The 22,651-nt window shown below is 41.8% G+C and overlaps 1 protein-coding gene across 6 annotated transcripts in view; it reads left to right on the top strand.

The window, feature by feature from the left end:
- Positions 1–22,651, top strand: part of LOC138503325 (transcription elongation factor A protein 3-like) — a 305,734-nt gene that overhangs the window by 226,357 nt on the left and 56,726 nt on the right. For 4 of the 6 annotated variants that reach the window (XR_011279617.1, XM_069622954.1, XM_069622953.1 and 1 more), the window contains 3 exons: positions 9,388–9,465; positions 13,837–13,914; positions 20,552–20,629. Coding sequence is in view for 5 of the 6 variants with exons in the window: in XM_069622954.1 (XP_069479055.1) it covers positions 9,388–9,465; positions 13,837–13,914; positions 20,552–20,629 (234 nt within the window). In the remaining variant the exon portion in view is untranslated. The remainder of the gene's footprint in view (positions 1–9,387; positions 9,466–13,836; positions 13,915–20,551; positions 20,630–22,651) is intronic. The other 2 variants (XM_069622956.1, XM_069622955.1) reach the window with 2 other exon arrangements.

The raw sequence follows: 22,651 nt of genomic DNA, 5'->3' as shown, positions 1-22,651 counted from the left end.
ACTAGCTGCATGAGAGAGTTTACAAAGAAAAATGTGAGATCTGTTTAGAATGAGAGGTGTGCAAAAGAATTCGAAGACGTACGGAGGAGTTTGATGATGGATGCTCCCATACTGAAGAGTTTCAGGGAGGATTGTGAGGTCCATCTGTATAAGGATGCCAGTGAAAGTGGACTTGGGTACGTGCTCATGTAGCGGAATAGAATGGAGATGCAAACAGTGGCATTTGCATTGGGTGTGTTGAGGGATGCAGAAAAGAGATATTCGGTTGTGAAAAGAGAGGCACTGACCTGTGTGTGGGGCATGGAGAAATTCAAATGTTATTTATGGGGGAAGGATGTTTTTTTTAATGATGGACAATAAGCCGTTGGTAGCAATCTTCAACAGGAAGGGCTTAGAAGGAGCATCGAGGAGGTTAGTTTGATGGATAACATGGTTGCAAGGCTTGGATTTTGAGGTTTGGAATATTAAGGGAGATCAAAATAGGGTGGCAGATGCTCTGTCTTGCAATGCCTTTGAGGATGAAAGTACTGTCAAGATGGGACAAGGGCAGGAGATAGGTGTGTTACAAGATGAGATGTATATGTACTCTCAGGTGAGTGATGAAAAAATGTACAAGGGATTTTGTGCATAAGGGTTGGCCCACTGGGGATCTACGGGAGGAGTACAAGTGGTACAGGAGAATAAAGAATTCATTGAACATGGAGAAGAGTATGTTAGTCAGAGGACATCGAATGGTGATGCCAGAAGGACTTAGAGCATCCTTCATGGAGGTTGACCATGAAAGGCATTTGGGGATCTGCAAAACTAAGGAGATGATCAGACAAGATTATTGGTGGCTTCTGTATTGCCCCCTCTTTGCATTGACAATTACATTGGTTTTGATAGCAATGATTATAATCTTTCTTTTCTCATCTTTTCACAAAGTTCCTGTTATGCCAGCTTTACTTCTTTATATCAGTTCGGTATTCAAAATTACTTTCAGTAGCCAGTGGTCGATTACGTATCATACCGGGATTACCCAACAATTGTAACCTCACCAGTGTGTGCACACTCATCCGCTCGATCCTCTGTCATTACTTGTTCTACCTCTGCTGCTGCCTCCGGGAAGTCAGACTGCCTCAGGTCATTTCCCGCAGCCCATGCCAGTCAGGAAAGGAGCGTTTTTCACTCCCTGTGCCCTCATGTGCTTGCCAACCACTGAGACACAGCACACAACAAGGGGAATTTCTCTCTTTTGGGGCACAGCTTGCTACAATAACGTTTCCCATTGTGCAACCTCTGCAAATAAAACCATCAATGTTGGAGACCCTCTCAGGCCTCACACCTGCTTCCAAGATAGCGGCGGTTCTGACATCTCTGTTTTCTTTCTGCTGCAACTGTGACTCACAGCCTCTGCAGCTACTCCACTTCCTGCTTCTAATAGCCCGCACCTGAGGGGGACTTATTTATTCAAAAGGCCTGCTAAAGTGTGGGTTATTCGAACCACTAGACTGCAACTTGCAGTTTAGTGCCTCTGAGTCTCTCTTCCTCATCATGGTAATTAGGGAATTGTGGTACTTGAAGTCCCCAATGTTCTGAATATTTTGTCCATCAAGGACCTCAAGTTTACAGTAAGCCATTAAAACTGTACAGTCTCTAGGGTAGTTATTACAGAGATTCTCCCAATTATTCTGGCACGATTCCCGCCTCACGTGATCCCCCGCAGAACACCACCCAGGTCAGGATCAGGAAGCGTCTGCCTTTCCCTGGCCACATGAGAAGGTTCCCAGGCCAGGGTTTCTGGGATAATCACTTCTAATTCGTCACAGTATTCAAAATACTCTTTCAATTGTCCATGTACCTGTCGGTAAGCCCCAGGGTTCCCACTCGCTCTGGGCCAACTCACTGGTGTCTCATGGCATTTCGGACTCTTTGCAAGCCGTTGCGGCAAAGTCATAATCTGTGAATGGTGTCCCCCGCTTGACAGACCGCTTTCAGCACTTCCTTCGGTCTCATTTGCACTTGCCAGTAAAGTGGCTGCTTTTCTGTTTGTCCGCATCTTGCACAGCTTCTTCTCTGCTGCCAGTACCCCTGCGGCTTGCTGATAAGCGGCAACTTGGGAGCAACTGCTGGCTTTAGCCCGCTCTGCTCCCAAGCGTCTGCCTTTATCAGCGTTTCTGCCTCCGCACAAGCTGCTTCTCTTCTCTCCAACTTCTAATTGCCAGTGGAACCCATCTTTAAATTTCCCACGCAGCTGATTCACCTTGCAACAACTAGTCTGCACTTTTTGCTTAGTGTTTCTTTCAATCCACATTAACTACTTCGCCCGCTTTCTTGTCTCAGTATCTGAGGCACTATGGGAGTTGGAGTCCATAGGACTAAAAGGACTTCCAAGGAGATTTTTTTGCTTGGGTTTTGCACCTACTAAAACATCATCAGATATAGGAGATGTGTTTTGTGTGTTATGCACATATGAGGTATGAATGGCATTCAGTCTAGAATGCTTATTAGGAAAGGTTTAAGTTTTATAACTGGAGGGATGTGTATAGTGAAAGCATGCCATGAGGAATTTAGGAATTATAGCTCCTCCTCATTTAACCACAACTCCCCAACAGGCATCTCCTCCCATGTGATCTTCCCTCATAATACCACCCCCAGGGTCAGGATATGGTAGCGGCTGCCATCCCCTGGTCACATGGGAGGAGATCTTAGACTAGGGGATCTCCACAGGATTCATCACAATATGGTGGGCTTTATTATGTCCGTTGCCACACATTTATCATAAATTTGCTAAGCCTGTGAAACAGGTGCAATGGCCTTTCTTTTGCCTCCTTTAATGCAGCCTAGTAATTACAGATTTGTATGTAAAGCAAAGGGGTGACAGGTTTTTAATGACATTAATAACAACACTCAACTTGCAGATAGTATATCTCCTCACTTGTAGGCCTGGTTAACATTGTCATCACAAATAAATAAAATAATTGTTAGCAGCAGTGCTAACTACTTACTGTAGTTTCAGAAATCTGAAATTCTGACAATCTGTAATGGGATTTGGCAGCAATAATTAACCCACCTCTGGATCTGCCATAAACCTTATAGAGCTCCTGGCCCAGATGGCCTTGCTAAAATGATAATAAAAAAAAAAAGCGTGTTTGCATGGTCTTCTTTGTTAAGTATGCTGTATACATAGATTGTTAGAGTCAACATAATTCCTGCATCTTGGAGACATCTTTATTACTACTATTCAGCCAAAAAGACCCTTGTAATGATCCCTCTAATGACTGCCTTTTGGCTATTGTAGGTGCTCCTAGTGAAGTATTTCAAGTACCTTATTATGTGATTTGAGGAATTGGGGAGAAAGCCATACACATTTGCATGTATATCAAACAGGCTTTTGCCTGGATTAGGTACTGTCCATAATATCTGGATGCTGCAATTTCCGATTAGGAATACACTTAGTAACCACACCTCCTCGTTATACTTGGCATTCATCGATTACTCTTCTGATTTTGACAGTGTTGATCACCAAATACTTTGGAGGAAAAATCATAATTTGGGTTTACCTTTGTCAATATTTCATCTAATCAATCAACTCTATAACACAACATATGTGTGGGTAGGACTGGACAAAACAGGTCAATTATCTCACCATATTGGCACCAATAATAGACTAAAACAGGGGTGTGATCTCAAATATTTCAGATATTTATGATGCTCTAAATACTGCCAATTACTTTCCTCCTCAAATTGACAAGCTCCAATATCTTGGTTAGGATACGAGGATGATTTTGTCATTATGGATATCACACACCTATTTGCCTTCATTGTTCTTGCTGCCTATCCTGAGGCTAATCACCTGAAGATCAATTACAGAAAAACTAAGATACTGCTTTGGAGGAGATGCAAACCTAAGTGTAACTTCTCTTGGGCAATTTATGGGACAGGTCAATCAAATTGTGTATCTAGGTGTGATATATATCAATACTACATCTTGCTTGGTATTGTTTTATTTATTTATGAAGTGCCTAGACACAGGTAAGTGCACAAGAAGGGTGGGAACATGGGAAGAAAAACAACAGCCGCTCAGAGCACTTGAAATTCAGAGGCAATAATAGTCTGCACAGACAGAGTAAGTGCGTAGAATACATTTAACAGTATGAGATACTGCAAATAGGCCTGACAGCGATTCTGCAGATTATACCAGTGCAATTAAGGGGTGGAGACAAGGGAGGACAGACAGACAATCTTGGGCCCGAGGCGTACGGATCATGCAAGTGCACAGATGATAACAGGGAAGGGGAGGTCCAAGTGCACCCAGTCAGTGAAGAATGGGGTAAGTGCAGAGAGAGCCACTCTCTATGGTTATTTTTCAGTGTAGTGAGTGTGGATGGGGTGTAGGTCCCTGAGGCAAGTGCAAAAGATCACTGGCGGGGTGCCAGGGACCTGTGAGACTCTGAAGAATGGCAGACTTGCAGAATTATGTCACCTCAAAAGTCCTAAGCAAATTCATACTCATAAAAAGGTTTGTAAAGACCTCCTGTGGTTTCTCAATTGAAGGACTGTTGCAAGGATACACATTCAGTATCATCCTGGGTATTTTACACATGCTAGAAACATACAGAGAGTCATATTCAACGGCTCAATATACTGGAAGGTACATTTTGGCATTCTGCTTTAGCAATCAGACTGGAATTGAGGTTCACTTCTCTATTTAATTCTTTAAAGATAAAGAGCAGGTGTTGACCCACTTGTGTTCCCTGGTGCATCTATATGGCTGAATCCTGCATTTACCATACAGTGGAAACCTGTTTCTGGTCGCCCTGGTTCTTGGGAGGTATCTACAATGTTAGGATCTGCTTGATGAAGACGAATGGATACCTTTTGCCTGATTTGCAAGTCTGCACCTAAACGGAGTATAGACATTTCAGAGGAGTAATTTCTGAGAGGCTCAAATACACATCTCTACCGTTTCATCAGAATGCGGCCTGGTCAAAATTGGAACTGTGTGCAAGCGCAACCCATCCGGTTGCAATGTTGTACAAGGTTTTGGCTTCTGTTAGTGAGGGTGACACAGAGCGTGTGCCCATATGCACCAGGGAGAAGACCTGGACCCTGGCTGCTGATGCTGTCATAACATTCACCTGTCAAGCATGGACTGGGGCCTGATGGCCTCACAGATTAAGTTGCTCTAAAGAACTTATTGTACTCCAGAGCCAATGTTCCAGAGACACCTGTCTGATGATGACCTATGCTGCAGGCAGGAGAAAGGAATGCCGACCCATTTAATCTGGCTTTACTGCAAAACTAAGGAGCTCTAGGGGTGTGTGATGGAGAGATTGAGTCTAGTACTTTGACTTGCTATTCCCATGAATGCTATTGTGCTTTTTCTTGGAGCCATTCAACTATTGGATGATTTGAGTTATGCAAATACATCCTGGCTCTTCCGCTGTTGCATTCTGGCAAAGAAAATGATCCTGCATGCCTGGAAATCTCCAAATTGCTTTCGTATTGACAACTGGATTGATGAGCTGCTGACCCTCTCGACCTATGAGAAGGTCATTCAAAAACATATGGGTGCATTGGACAAGTTTGATGAGATATCTGGTCTGTTCCTGGACATGTACGGCTAAGATGGTCGTGAGTGAAGACACTACACCCTTCATTTTCCATGATCTATCTGCCTGTTCCCTATAGTGGCAGTGGTCATGTCCATTGTCAGATTTGTTTTCATATTCCACCAAAAAATGAATAAATATTGTTGTCTGCCACAAAGGAAAAACGTGATACGTTAATTTCACTAATTAATTGAACACCACATTTTAATGTATCTTCCATTTAAATTCTCACATGAATATCATATTTGTATCCTTACTCTGATTATTTACAGTGTTGTTAGCAGTGGTGGCGATTTTCACTGCTATGTACACACTGCAAATAATCACATCAAATATGATATTCATGTGAGAACTTAAATCAGAGGTAAATATAAATGTGGTGTTTCATTAATTAATGAAATTAACATGTATCGAGTTTATTGCAAAACAAATCAATGAAAAGAAAGAAACTCTAACTCTATTCTAAAAAAAATGTGAACACAAAAAAACGGAAGACCAGTTTAGCACAGACAGCGCGATGATGAGCACTTTCTACAAATGACCTGTAGATGGCGAGCGGAACACCACAAAATGTACTGCTGAAAACACCAAAACACCAAAAAACATAATTATCTCGGGAACGGGATGACCTATCGAGCTAGAAATAGTGGCATTAATTTGGCAATGAAATAAAGAATATTCCATACAAAATTCATGAGGCAAGACCTCACTAATCATGAGGAGTAACATCCCCAAGATCAACGCCATATACAAACCCACAAAAAAACACAACATTGTTTTATACACATAGATGTATTACAAGCAATACAGATTCAATAAGGGGCTTTTGTGCCGGCTATTGCAAATCAGGCACAATAATGAAGCACTCACTATGTTCACTAAAGCTTGCTCTATTTTCCATGAAACCATTACGTATGGATCTCTCTCAGGTCTTTTGGTCCTTAAAGAAGCAAATCATACATAAAGCTTACCATTCTCATTGGTGCACAAACACTGACTACTTAGCCACTAAGAAAAGCATGTACGGACATTTGAAGCAGGGTTTCCAATATCGAACTCCTAATAAATACCTCAATGGTGCCAGAGATAAACAAAAAAAAACTGCAAAGGTGTATTGTGTTTCTTAGATTTAATCAACTACCATCACGTATGGTAAGTGAGACTAGGAATAACATCACTCGTCATAATCGGAAATGCTGATTGCATCATCAAGCACCGGAGACTACCTGTTCACTGACTGCACTGCATTACAATAACTAGTTGTTATTATGTTTATGATTTTGACCAACTTGGCCCTGACGATGTTTGGGATTAAATTGTTTCTGGCAGATCAATTGTCTTCTCTAATGTTGTTTTTAAATTGCGGAATTACATAATAACTTTATTAACAGTTCGGCCAGCTAATTAGGAGCTACTCATGATGGATTGGGTTATAAAATGAACATTCCTATTTATTGGTATGTATGTGTTTTAATGTGGCAAGTTTATTGTTAAACCATAATGCATTTATACAAGAAAACAATGTATTATATTACAACGTGACTCACTATTCCTTGACCCTGTACTCCATTACATTTCCATTATGTTACCCCTGCCACCCTATTCCTCATGCTGGTACCCCATAAATATTACATTACCTCGCCACTGTCTTCCTCATTTCAGTATCCCATTAGAAATCTATTACATTACCCTGGAAATTCAGCAGGTGTTGGAAGCTCTGCCACCTTAACTCCATACTTCCCAAATGCGCAGCCCATGAGCACACAGATGACATCAATGATGACATCACATATGAAATTGTTTAAGATATTATCAATGGCATCACAGGAAAGTAGAATACGTCGATGAAATCACAAACTATGTGAATTATGACATCACGAAAAGCAAATGTCAGCATGACAAATTCAGATATTTGTTGTTGTATGCTATCTAAGGAGAAATGTACACTTTCAGTATGTTAAGCCTTTCAGAATGTACCTCAAGTTCCAGAAAACCTCCATTTTCCTATGCAAGTAGAAAGATTGCTAGTTTTGGTGCACAACTATATCATCTTCATCTGTTTTAGCAACCTATTGTACTCTCAAACAACTAACGATAATTCCCAAAAGATTACCTTTGTCATCTTATGGAAGCATTGCTATTTTACTTGGTATGTCACTGTGACTGTCACATGTGACTGTTTCCATGCAGATTACCATTTGACATATCCTGTAGACCGAAGTTACTTATCAAATTGATTTACTGGAATCTCTTTGATTATGCGATATTTCTCTATGATTATGATGACTGTTAGAATCCGAAGGAGTATGAGGCGGTAGATGTGAACGTAAGAAAAAAAAAGTCCTTCTACTTACGTTTTTTACGTGTGCAGTAGTATTATTTATTTAAACATGCATGTACAAATATCTGTAAATAAAATGGATTGCCCTACCGTCTAACTTGACTAACTATGGATGATGTAACATGGTAACACATCTACCATATCCTGTATGACTCACCTTCTATGATGTAGGCATGCACCATATTGTGACCTTCCATTCCTAACAGTTTACCATTAGCACCGTGATACCTGCAGGTCTGGGTTCTATCAATGAATTCAATAAATGAATAAATGTCTCTCAGTTTCAATTGTAATTTGCACTAACAATGATGCCATCAATGATGTCATAAATAATATCATAAATTATTACTTAAGTGATGCCATCAGTGATGTAATGTGTGTTCTCAGTTCAAGTGATGTCATCCATGATGACATAGTCAATGCCAAAAGTGGTGTCATGTGGCGTATAGACTCATATATGCAATATGTATGCATCTTCTCTGTCTAAAACACAAATAGTACTGGGCCAATGCTCTCACCTTAGGAACAGGACGATGCTGCACAACCTGAGTTTGATTCATGGTTTAGCACTTAGTAGCTGGACGTTTCTGGGATGTAGTGCTACATAAATTACCAATAATAATAAAAAACACCAACCCAACCTTGAGTCACTCTGGGACATCCTTTTCTCGATGCACCAATGATGCAGATAGCAGTTATGAACGCCTGAACCTTTTTACTTTTATGGCCACAAGTGCATAGTTTGATGTGCACATTTTTCAAGCCATCATGTGATAGAACACGTTTACAGCTTTCTACATGCCTAGCGGCCTGGAGTGGCATTGCTTTCTGATTTCATAACAAAAAGGTGCCACAGTGGTGGCGATCTGACGAAACATGTATTGGGAATTTTAAAGGTATTGACATTTCCTTAAGCTATTTAATGTCAAAAATCCCAAATTCACTTAGGAACAATACTTTGTAGCAAGATCCATGTCAAGGTCAAAACTGGCTCACAGATTAGTCATTTACTTCTAGTTTGGTGCCATGTTCCTCCAGAAGAAGGCATCGCACTGGGATGTCTGTGCGTCAGCACCCTAACTGCCCTTAGAAAGAGGAACACCACCCTCCTTTCTCCCACCTTCCCTCTACTGCCATCTTGCACCCACCTTGCCTATTCCCCAGCGATCTAATCTTCTCTACTCCAATGAGTTCACTGTCCTTTCCGATCTTCTCATCCATCCACCTCGCCTTTCATCTGAATGTCTCACCATCGTGTGCTCCTGCATTCTCCTTTGGTGTCATACCAGCTTATTCTTCTATTTCAACTTTAGAAAACAAACAATGGAAATTCATGGGTTCTCCTGGGGAAGGGAACTTGTCTGAAAGACTGTCCAATTCTGTACAGTTCTCTAAGTGTGCTGCCAGATTCCTTGCTAACGTCTTACTCTTGCTCTTCCTTCTAACTTTCAGGAGACCATCAACAAGCTCCAACCCTGCGGCGTCACCCCCAACCTTTCACAAGATCTCCACCGATGGCAGAGATGAGCGGTAGGGGTAGAATCTGAGTTAGCGACGAGAAAACAAGTTTTTTTTTGGTTCGATCTGTTGTATAACTCTAAGGCAGGTGGCATTCCTTCTCTTCCTTCATAAGTTAAGTAGCCAAACTTGCCACTAATTACGAGATTTCAACCAAGGTAGGCATATTTTATCCAGGGGTGTCTCCGTGCGTACGTGTTGCGTGTCCCAGAAGCACGACGCATGGACTGCTTGAACGTCCGCGTAGGTGGGCCCTTTGGTTTCTGCTTGCTGGTATTCTTCTGAGGCGGGATTGCCTGTTGGAAAGAAAAGGATTACATTTTCCTATGTTCCTGGACAAGGTGAGCGTTCCCTACTTCCCATTCCATTATTTTGTAAGGGAACATTTTCACATGTTTTTTCTTACTATTCAATTAAATACATGGTACATGTTTTATGCCAACCTGTATCTGTGTTACTCTTATCTTAGCTAAACAAAATTCATTTTGGTTTGAATTCTGTAAATGACCAGCTTTCATTCTGAAACTAGTTTTCCACAAAAGCATACAGATACGGTGACACACATTTCCACTAAAAACAATACAGCATAAGAACAGCACATCCAATATTCCAAACTAATTTCTAAAATAATAAAACCATAAAATATAACCCTACCTCAAATGTATGTTTCTGTCTGTGTCATATATTCCTAATATACAGTCATATTAGCATCAGAGCACACAATCAAACAACAGCTTGATATTCACAATATAACGTGCTTAGTTCAAAACAACTCAGAAGATTCATATTTTAACCCCACAAGTCGAGTTCGTGTGCTCACTGCTTCCCAAAGATCTCATGCTACTGGTTTACAAAAACATTAATGGTGATCAGCATTGTGTGAATGTATAGCTTTTTTAACAGCAGAACTAAATATTGCTTTCGAAATTCTCAATAGTTAGATCAAATCAAATAAAATGGAAGCAAATTAAACCAACTCCTCGTGTAAACTGCATGAGTACATGTGTTGGACTTAGTTTGACTATATGTCCTGTAGTGCCAAAGGCTTCAGGGCTTGTAGGGCCAAGGGATTCAGTGGAGCATATGAACTATTTCTGGTTTCTTTCCCCATTAGATGCAGCTTTCATCCCAACTGACAGGCTTTTTAGTTAAACAAAGCAATCTAATTATTGGAGGCGTGGGCCATCTAAAAGCTGAGTCCAAATGAAACAAACACACCGTGCTCTGAGGTGAGAAATTAGAAAGGCTTTTGTAGTTGGAGCCCTGGACTGGGACATCAGAGCAAAATGATGCCCTCCCCATCCCTAGGCTGGCCGCACCCATGTTTGAGAGCAATCTTTTATGATCTTCTTACAATTGCTGTCCATTGTGTTTGGTTCAAAAAGTAAATCACACAACTCACAGTTTCAACAGTTAGATTCCCATGTCCTACTCAGCGGATGCGATGATCCACTTTGCTTTGAGTGAGTCTTGCAGCAGAGCTTGAGTAATCAGCATTTATAAATTAATCCAGATGGAGATCCATAACAAAGTTGGCCTCAGACTAACACCATTTGCAACATACAGAGCAATATCTATGCTACCATTCACCTTATCGATCTACTATATCTATTCTACTATTTACCATTCCATACCCCCAACTATGCCTACTGTTTCTGCTCCTTTACAGAATTATGTTCTTTCAGCAACAAGACCCATTCAATCCTTGATCTATTTCTAAGTCATCCTCTACAGTTTATCTGACAGAAACTTGTCGGTCCCCTGCCTATTCGACAGACCTTTCTGTTCTTGCTTCCTCATCTATTTCCTTTTCTCACCCCCTCTGACTTGGCATGGGGGGTCGAAGTAGGGTGGCATTGTATATCATCTTGGCTTCTATCTCCTTCTTTATTCAACCTTCTACCATTCTCTACTTTTGAATACCACTGTGACATTTTCAATCGACCTCACTCTTAACCATTTCTTGTTATTTATAGCACTATTAGTCCTGTCAAATTGTTGTGATGACCTTGAGTCTTTACTCACATCTATTCGACCTACTGACTTCCCTCACATTCTTCTTCGGGATTGTAATCCCTATCTTTCATGTACTTATGCTTCTACTCCCTTGTTTCCAACTCTTAACAATTTACTCATGTTACCCGTCCTTCTTCTCACTCATGTGGTTCATGTATTAACCTGATTTTCTCCACCATTCCCTTTTCCGTTCCTACTCTAGCTACTCCATCTACTCCTCTGATCACACATTGTTTTCTTTCTCTCTTCTCCCTCCTTCTTCTGCTGTTGTTACTCCTACCACACTCTTTTTTTCACACTAGAATGTTAATTCCTTTGTACCATTTGTGCTATGTTCCTTCCTATCCCACTCTCTCCCATCGCTTGGTGATTTCTCTAATCGTTCAATTGATCTAGCCTCCTTCACATTGTCTACTTCTTCGCGTTCTAATCTCGTTGCTCTATCCCCTTTCTACTTTTACCTTGCACCCATAAACTGCCTCAACCGTGCATAACCCCTGACCTCTTCTCTTCCCATCGATCTCTGCGTTAATCCGAATGGCAATGGAAGAAGTCTCAATCTCCACAAGATCTAGATATACTGTCTTCTTTTAATGTGTTTTATGCTTCTTCATGATTATCTGCTAAAAGACAATACTACGCTAATCTTCAGAACGTTCAGCCAATTTCAACCATTTCCCAATGACCAGAAGTGGGTGAGCCACTGACTGTGAGCCAAAGCCCAGGGAGAGCATCATAAAAGCCTGAGACAGCAGTTATCTGGTGCGGGTTTGCGAAAAAGATCTAGGAGACAATATTTGCCTTTTGTAACTCATCATTAAATGTCAACAGTGAAGCAATCCTAGAAGCACTAGTAACTGGGCACTATGGCATGCCACACTGATAGGCCTTCACCACACTATTCTACAATGGCTGTAATGTCCATACTAATGAAGTATATCGCCCAAACGCCAAATCAAGGAACGCTCACATACCCACAGAGCATCTGGCAAACATCAACGTATGGATTAAAACATGAGCCAAGTTAGTGAAACATTTTACGAGACAAACAGTCTCATATTGCACCAGGTAGCAGTGATATGTGTTGGGCAAAGCCTATGTGCCCTATTTGTTCTGCAACCATGCATTCCATGCTTTGACATATGCGTATACCCTACATGTGGGGCAGGTCCACTGCATGCTGTAATGCATTCAAGTTCTCTAGTTCAAGTAGGTGGCACACTTCAAGGGATTGAGCTTGATTTTGCTGCGCTGGAAAAGAACATTCCATTGCGTTGAATTGATTGGCGGGATGGTTGTAATGTCAGCTGCCACTGCAGATCCCCACTGTGTGCATTGCCCGTGCAGTACACTCAGTTTGAGTTACATAATTCAATCTACCTCTGCCCAATACTGAGATGGATTTCAGCGGCCGGGGAGAGAGCCGCCGGCTGAAGTATGAGTCGGGCTCTTCTGCATGGACACTGCACACGGCTCAGACTGAGCCTTTAATAGCACAATGAAGCAATGACAAATGTTCTTTGTGTTAAGTGGACATATCATAGACAAAAGGCTTGGTAGATGTGTAAAGAAGTAGAGCAGGAGAGGCCACGGCATGTAAACAAGTGGTGCTGCACCTCTAAACAGCGGAACAGGTGGCGCAAACCGGTAGTCAGAAACAGGAGGGTAGACCACGGATATGGGTAGATTGTGGGACCTGGATATAGGTTTCAAACTGAGAAGGCTGTATATTATTAACCAGTGAAGACTGAGGCATAATGTTAAGGCAGTAGGGAAACCAGGGGATATTGAGGCAACCCCATAAAATATGGAGACAACCAGTGGAGTAAGAAGAGTGACAGAGCAGGCAAGAGCTAAAGTAATCAATACATGGATGAAGAGATAGCTAAGTAAGCCCTTTACTGAAGATATGTGAATATAAACGAAGAGAGTGATATGGAGTCACAGAATGTGTAATACTACAGGAGCCTGTAGTATTACTCCTACAGAAGCCTTCGTTTCTCATGTGGAAAGGTAGGAATTGAAATCAAGGCTGACAAATCCGCAAAGGATGGAGAAGGGATGGGGACTAAAAAGAGAAGGAAGGAAAAAAGCAGACATGAAAAACATAGCTACTATAATCCTGTTCTTGGGAGGATTGATTAAGAGAAAAAAGGAACATTTTAATTGTTGAGTGGCTACAAGACATGTGGAGAATATCCTTGACCTCTGTTTTGATGCCTAAGCATGTATTGTTCAAGCATTGCAGCACCTCAGACACAGTGTGACTTTATTAAATTATTGAAAAATGAATTAATTCATTCACATATAACATAAAGCCTGCTTACTCCACCCTACTGACTGCCCCTTCTATCAATTGACTTCCAGGAGGCAATCCGCAGGCTCCAATCCAGCAGCATCGCCCCCAGGCTCACGGAAGAACTCCTCGGATGGCAAAGAGGAAAGGTAGGGAAACCAATCATGAATGGGAGGAGGGAGATGGCAAGAGGCACAGGAAAGCAAGGTGGTATGAGATGAAGGGAGTGAGGTGCATGGACAAAGATGGCCATCCACTTTTTAACCAGTGATACACTGAAGCAGACACATATATGACAATGAGATGTGCCTCGTTTCACTGCATATGGCAGGAGGCCTACACCAAACACCGTTTTCCCGGCTAGTCACAACTTTTTGGCCTCAAACCGTTTATTTTAAATGCCACTTGTTTTAAAATACCACCTAATTATGGTTTGCAATTGGATAAGATATTTACAGCATGGGGTACATCAAACTTACTGCATGGGGTAGATACTGGTGGTGCACTGCGTCTATGTAGCCCATGCCGTGAATATGCCTTGAAACTCCTTGTCTTATTTTTAAAATAAGAGGTATTTAATGTTGTGCATGTTTTACCATCACCAGTCTACTCATAGTCAAGGCCTTATTTCAAGGGGTTCAATGGGCATGGAACTGCTTGACAGAAAAGTGATGAAAACATACTCATTACGAGTATGACAGTGTGGTAACAGAATTACCACCACTTTTCCCGCTCTGCCATACCATGATGTTGGCCCTGGAGTGGGTGATTTACCTGCAATATCATGATGGAGATACATCCTCCCTCTTTCATCTGAAAAATTGGAAAATCCGCAGAATTTCTGCTGGCAGAATTACCACTGTGGTAATTCGGCCACAATCCCCCATTGGAGTCCTGTGGACTCCAAATTAATGTGGACTAACACCGCCCTCACCACTTGCAATCCGGCAGTAAACCCCCCAGACCAAGTGGTGATAACGATAATTCCATTGAGTGGTATTCCAGTGGCTTTACCACTGGAATAGCGCCCAAAAGGTGGAGTACAATCAAAGGCATGAATTACACAACATTACACAATATGTACACAATCTGTAAGGCACTCAAGGTGTGTGGACATTCATGAATTGCTCTGATGGTTAAATGGGCCAAACCTTAAGTATGAGCAGGGATGTTACCCATCCTTCTTCTCACTCATGTGGTTCATCTATTAACCTGATTTTCTCCACCAATCCCTTTTCCTTTCCTACTGTAGCTACTCCATCTACTCCTCTGATCACACATTGTTTTCTTTCTCTCTTCTCCCTCCTTCTTCTGCTGTTGTTACTCCTACCACACCCTTTTTTCACACTAGAATCTTAATTCCTTTGTACCCTTTTTGCTATGTACCTTTCTATCCCACTCTCTCCCATCGCTTGATGATTTCTCTAATCGTTCAATTGATCTAGCCTCCTTCACATTGTCTACTTCTCTGCGTTCTAATCTCGTTCTTCTCTATCCCCTTTCTACTTTTACCTCGCACCCATAAACTGCCTCAACCGTGCATAACCCCTGACCTCTTCTCTTCCCATCGATCTCTGCGTTAATCCGAATGGCAATGGAAGAAGTCTCAATCTCCACAAGATCTAGATATGCTGTCTTCTTTTAATGTGTCTTATGCTTCTTTATGATTATCTGCTAAAAGACAATACTACGCTAATCTTCTTCTCACTCTCTCACCCCACCTTTCACTGACCCATAATGAAATGCTTACCCTCCACTACCCTAAACCCTCCCTCTTCTCTTCCCTGCTCTGATCTGGCCACTTACTTTACTTCATGCCACATTTCCACATATAGCTCCTTCTATTTCTGCTGTACCTCAAATGACTTCTCAATCTACTATCACTTCTTTCTCCCCTTTTACTGAGGCAGACCTTGGCATATAATTATCTCAGGCTCATCCGACTGTGGCACCCTCTGATATGATACCTTCTGTTCTTATCTCTATGGTCTACTCTTCTCCTCTTTCTTACTTAACTATTCTTTGCATCAGCTCTCTGTCCAACGCAACCATTCCAGCTAACTTCAAACATGCCACTATTTTTCCAATCCTTAAAGAAACTACTACCCGATCTCTCTTCTCCCATTCATCACTAAACCTTTAGAACAAATTGTCTACATTCAGGTCTCTGCCTATCCTAATTGGTATTCTTTGTTGCCCTCTCATCGATCTGATTTTCACCCTTACCATTCAACTGAGACCACCCTTCTATAGGTCACAACAACTCTCTTCTTTCTGCTCACTACACTAAACAATATTCTCTCCAGGTATTAGTCGTTCTTTCAGCAGCTTTTGATACTGTTGATTGCACTGTTCTTCTTTCCACTCTTTCACATCTTGGTCTCCAAAACTCTGTGCAGAATTGATTTCATTCTTGTCACTCAAATCACTCTTACTCTGTTAAGTGGGCTGGCACCCCCCTTCTTTTCCTTTTATGTTCCATGTACCTCAAGGCTCTGTTGTTGGACTCTTCTTTTCTCCCTTTATACTATCCCACTTTCTTCATCATTCCATCATATGTGATGTTTTTATGAAATTGTGTTGTATGTGTGTATGCGATTGTATGGTGGAAATGCCAAAATAAAGCAGAAATGAAATGAAATATGGTCACTCCTATTACCTCTGAACAGACGACTCTTAAATATTGTTCTCTTCCACTTCTTTTTCAGAATCTATTTCCTCTCTTTCTGGCTGTTTACAGGCTCTCCAATCATGGACGGCCACAAACTGTCAACACCGTGATCCAACCAGAGCAAGAGTTCTCATGTCCCCATAATTATCTGTCTGTACTCCTCTTCAAGCCACTCTATTATTTTCCCTCCTTTCCCTCTTTCTCTCTCTCATTCTGGATGTAACCTTGGGGTCATTTTTGACCCTTCACTTTCCTTTGTCCCACATTTCTGCTCTTGCCCACACCTGTTGCTTTCAATTATTTAACATTGATAAGGTGCATCAGCTTCTCCCCTTCCAAGCTACCAAGCTACTGATTGCAGATCTAGTTTTCTCTCTACTCAACTCTATGGCTCTTCCTTTTGGTCTCCCTACTAATCGCCTTGCACTACATATATAATTCTTCTATTTTTTTTTGTTTTTCTATTTCTTCTCTTGACTCTTTTCTACCTACTCTTTCTTCTATTAATAGGCTGCCCTTACATTCTATTTACTTTTTCAATTTTTATGCATTGTATTTAAATGTTTACATGGCCTAGCTCCACATTACCTTGCTGAACTGGACTCTTTCTTCTCTCCTTGGGATCAGAATCTCAATTTCGTTTATCCTTCCTCGCCCTCCTTGTGCCCAATCTCGCTTTTGTTCATTCTGCCTGTTTGCACCAAAAATATTGGAATCAACCTCCACTTCCTATTTGCTAAGTTTCCCCACTTTAACTCTCGTCTGAACCACCATCTTCTTTAACTTCATTATTCATAATGTGTAACCTAACTTAAATTGTAAAAAGAATTTAAGTCTGCTAAGTGCTTTGACAAAAGCACTTTCCTAATCTCATAAAAAATAAATACATACAAAGATAGGGAGCTCTCATTTCACAATGTGGTGTTATGCACCCGTTCTGGGAGCAACACCGGGGGTTAAAGGCCTGGCAGCCTGAGTTAACAGCCTAAGCAAAGCAAGGGCAGTTAACAGGGGCTCTGGCTGTTACCCCCCAGTGTTGCCTGTGGAATAAGTGCATAACACCATTAGCACGCAGGGTTACCAAAGTGGTAACCAAGGGTGCTAAAAAAAAGCATTTTCATCATTGAAAGGGGTGCCGCATGCGTCCGGTTCAATGAATGAAAATCCTTTGCTAAGATGGCCGCCATGTTTGTAGAACACAGGGCTTCATACAGATGCCCTCGTCCATTACTATGGCAGCCTGAAAAGCGAGAGGCAGTGAAGCTGCTGCAGCATGCACTGTACAACAATCCAGTTAATGGGGTGGGGGAGGGGGTTGGGAAATAGAAGAAAAAAATTAAACAGGAGGCTGGGGGAGAAGATGGTGCTGCAGGCGGGGGAGGCAGCCAGTGGGTTCTGTAGAACATAGCCTGAGATCAGAGGTTTTAGCCCGTGATCTGCCGAACCTGATTGACTGCACCCCCCCTCTGGGTGATAATGTGTTGTAAACACATATGCTGACTTAAGTAAGCTCGATAGTCTCTTCAAACACATATTCCCCACTGTGGATACTGGATGGGAGGTCCTGTATCCCCCACAGGGCAGCCCGATACATTGCTTCAGACTTTGCTCTATAATTATATATTTCCATCATTACATTACTTGAGTGGTATGGCCCTGCTGATAGAGGGGTGACTCTGTGGGCTTGGTGCCTCCACGAGCCAGTAGATGATGCATCACAGATGGTATGAGGATGGCCCCATGATCAGCTTCCCTTGGTTTGCATAATATAGCAGCAGACAGTCATAACACCTTCTCTGTGAACCCTTCCCAATTGCAGGAGCCTGGAGTTCTCTCTAGGCAGACCCAAATTACTCGTGGGGGGAAAACAAATATTTCCATTTTACCAGAGTCACTTTTTTCAAATTCCATTACAAGAATGTATCCTGTTACCGTCCCAAGTCATCCTGTGAAGTTAGGAAGGTTATCGCCAATCCTCAGTGCGATGCTCTGTGAAGTGAGGATACCCACGCGTGATACAATGTTGCAAGTTAGTGTGTTTCCGAATGTGGAATTCACAGCAAATGAGCTCCAGAGAGTCAAACCTGACACACTGTTGCAAACATGAAACGTTCTGTCCACAGATTCTTTGCATATGTGATATTGAGTTACCATTTCATTAGCTCCTGGCAGAGAATTACCTTAGTGGCGACACAATACAATGGGGGGACGTGAAGGGCTTACCAAGATCATTTTTAATCTGTAATACAGATGTTGGGGGCGGGGGATTGGAGACCTGGAGATTGCACAATCAGCACCTGAGAGATTCGAGAATGACAAAGATCAGTCAAAGATGGCAGACAGGCCACACAGAGCTTTGGTCTGCTCCTCTAAGCTCAAAGTGAAGGCGTGTGCAATCAGAACGTTCAGCCAATTTCAACCATTTCCCAATGACCAAAAGCGGTTGAGCCATTGACTGTGAGCCATAGCCCAGGGAGAGCATCATACAAGCCTGAGTCAGCAGTTATCTGGTGCGGGTTTGCGAAAAAGATCTAGGAGACAATATTTGCCTTCTGTAACTCATCATTAAATGTCAAGAGTGAAGCAATCCTAGAAGCACTAGTAACTGGGCACTATGGCATGCCACACTGATAGGCCTTCACCACACTATTCTACAATGGCTGTAATGTCCATACTAATGAAATATATCGCCCAAACGCCAAATCAAGTAACGCTCACATACCCACAGAGCATCTGGCAAACATCAACGTATGGATTAAAACATGAGCCAAGTTAGTGAAACATTTTAAGAGACAAACAGTCTCATATTGCTCCTGGTAGCAGTAATATATGTTGGGCAAAGCCTATGTGCCCTATTTGTTCTGCAACCATGCATTCCATGCTTTGACATATGTGGATACCCTACATGTGGGGCAGGTCCACTGCATGCTGTAATGCATTCAAGTTCTGTAGTTCAAGTAGGTGGCACACTTCAATGGATTAAGCTTGGTTTTGCTGCGCTGGAAAAGAACATTCCATTGCGTTGAATTGATTGGCGGGATGGTTGTAATGTCAGCTGCCACTGCAGATCCCCACTGTGTGCATTGCCCGTGCAGTACACTCAGTTGGCATGATTTACATAATCCAATCTACCTCTGCCCAATACTGAGATGGATTTCAGCGGCCGGGGAGAGAGCCGCCGGCTGAAGTATGAGTCGGGCTGTTCTGCATGGACACTGCACACGGCTCAGACTGAGCCTTTAATAGCACAATGAAGCAATGACAAATGTTCTTTGTGTTAAGTGGACACTTCATAGACAAAAGGTTCGGTAGATGTGTAAAGAAGTAGAGCAGGAGAGGCCACGGCATGTAAACAAGTCGTGCTGCACCTCTAAACAGCAGAACAGGTGGCGCAAACCAGTAGTCAGAAACAGGAGGGTAGACCACGGATAGGGGTAGATTGTGGGACCTGGATATAGGTCTCAAACTGAGAAGGCTGTATATTGTTAACCAGTGAAGACTGAGGCATAATGTTAAGGCAGTAAGGAAACCAGGGGATATTGAGGCAACCCCATAAAATATGGAGACAACCAGTGGAGTAAGAAGAGTGACAGAGCAGGCAAGAGCTAAAGTAATCAATACATGGATGAAACGATAGGTAAGTAAGCCCTTTACTGAAGATATGTGAATATAAACGAAGAGAGTGATATGGAGTCACAGAATTTGTAATACTACAGGAGCCTGTAGTATTACTCCTACAGAAGCCTTCGTTTCTCATGGAAAGGTAGGAATTGAAATCAAGGCTGACAAATCCGCAAAGGATGGAGAAGGGATGGGGACTAAAAAGAGAAAGAAGGAAAAAAGCAGACATGAAAAACAAAGCTACTATAATCCTGTTCTTGGGAGGGTTGATTAAGAGAAAAAAGGAACATTTTAATTGTTGAGTGGCTAACAGACGTGGAGAATATCCATGACCTCTGTCTTGATGCCTAAGCATGTATTGTTCAAGCATTGCAGCACCTCAGACACAGTGTGACTGTATTAAATTATTGAAACATTAATTAATTCATTCACATGTAACACAAAGCCTGCTTACTCCACCCTACTGACTGCCCCTTCTATCAATTGACTTCCAGGAGGCAATCCACAGGCTCCAATCCAGCAGCATCGCCCCCAGGCTCACGGAAGAACTCCTCGGATGGCAAAGAGGAAAGGTAGGGAAACCAATCATGAATGGAAGGAGGGAGATGGCAAGAGGCACAGGAACACAAGGTGGTATGAGATGAATGGAGTGAGGTGCATGGAAAAAGATGACCATCCACTTTTTAACCAGTGATACACTGAAGCAGACACATATGTGACAATGAGATGTGCCTCGTTTCACTACATATGGCAGGAGGCCTACACCAAAGACCGTTTTCCTGGCTAGTCACAACTTTTTGGCCTCAAACCGTTTATTTTAAATGCCACTTGTTTTAAAATACCACCTAATTATGGTTTGCAATTGGATAAGATATTTACAGCATGGGGTACATCAAACTTACTGCATGGGGTAGATACTGGTGGTGCACTGCGTCTATGTAGCCCATGCCGTAAATATGCCTTGAAACTCCTTGTCTTATTTTTAAAATAAGAGGTATTTAATTTTGTGCATGTTTTACCATCACCAGTCTACTCATAGTCAAGGCCTTATTTCAAGGGGTTCAATGGGCATGGAACTGCTTGACAGAAAAGTGATGAAAACATACCCATTACGAGTATGACAGTGTGGGATGAAAGTGGTGGTAACAGAATTACCACCACTTTTCCCGCTCTGACATACTATGATGTTGGCCCTGGAGTGGGTGATTTACCTGCAATATCATGCTGGAGATAAATCCTCCCTCTTTCATCTGATAAATTGGAAAATCCGCAGAATTTCAGCTGGCAGAATTACCACTGTGGTAATTCGGCCACAATCCCCCATGGAGTTCTGTGGACTCCAAATTAATGCGGACTAACACCGCCCTCACCACTTGCAATCCGGTAGTAAACCCCCCAGACCAAGTGGCGATAACAATAATTCCATTGAGTGGTATTCCAGTGGCTTTACCACCGGAATAGCTCCCAAAAGTTGGAGTACAATCAAAGGCATGAATTACACAACATTACACAATATGTACACAATCTATAATGTACTCAAGGAGTGTGGACATTCATGAATTGCTTAGATGGCTAAATGGGCCAAACCTTAAGTATGAGCAGGGATGTCAGTTCCCCACACTTGACAGAGATAACTGAAGTGATATCACTTTTCTATCATGCTCATTCATGAGCAGACCGTTTTGTCTGTTTAATAAAACAGATATGTTAAGCACAAAATTACATTGTAAATACATCTGAATCTAGGAAAGACATATTTATTGAAATCTGTTGGTAAATACAAGTATGATTTATAATGATGGATAGAGGAGGCACAAAATAACTAGTAACAATCACCTAATTCAATGAGCGATCACCATCCACTTCTACAATCAACCTAAAAAATAATTTTCCTAATAAATGCTTTGTACACCTTACAATTAAGTGCCACACTTAAGACATAAAACATCGCACTTAAGCAAACTGCCAACACAGTTCTCTCGCCCCCACTCTCTCTGTTTCTTACTATTCTCTCAACATGTGTACACAGATACCCAGACAATAATAATTCTGAAGATCCTATTGTGGAAAATGTTCAGTTTCCTTCTGCAGTTTGACAAAGCGTACACTCCTTCTGGAATTACTAGAGAGATGGCTCCCTCTATACAAGCAGTTGATTTAAGAGGTTCCTATATACACTCTCCCAACTTGTGAAAGGTGATTTCGATGTAGCATTTTTACACACATACACATTAGACTTCAAATAACACATTCCATTTATCAATGTATGTAAGTATTGATCTTGCATTCATTATTTCCCCAAAATATGTGTCCTCACATTATAGCTACAACAAATGTACAACTCCTACAATGTCCATATTTGAAGAAACATTTGGGTTTAATATTAAACCGTGTTGGTGTTCCTGGAATATCCCTAAGTAGGCTTGAGCATCTTTTTTGTGGGTGTTCTATTGTAGGTGTTTTCAGATAGGTTATCAATGCGTTACCCAATATACACTTGTTCATCTCACTAGCTAGTTTCAACCGATACCACCCTTCACGCTTGATATTGTGCACTTGGTGGCTTTCACTATTGAAGGTGGCAATCATTCTCA

This window comes from Ambystoma mexicanum, chromosome 11, assembly GCF_040938575.1.
Source record: "Ambystoma mexicanum isolate Mex_15411 chromosome 11, UKY_AmexF1_1, whole genome shotgun sequence".
Classification (NCBI taxonomy): Eukaryota; Metazoa; Chordata; class Amphibia; order Caudata; family Ambystomatidae; genus Ambystoma; species Ambystoma mexicanum.
Note: the sequence above shows the minus strand (reverse complement) of the source record. Positions and strands in the feature narration are given on the sequence as shown.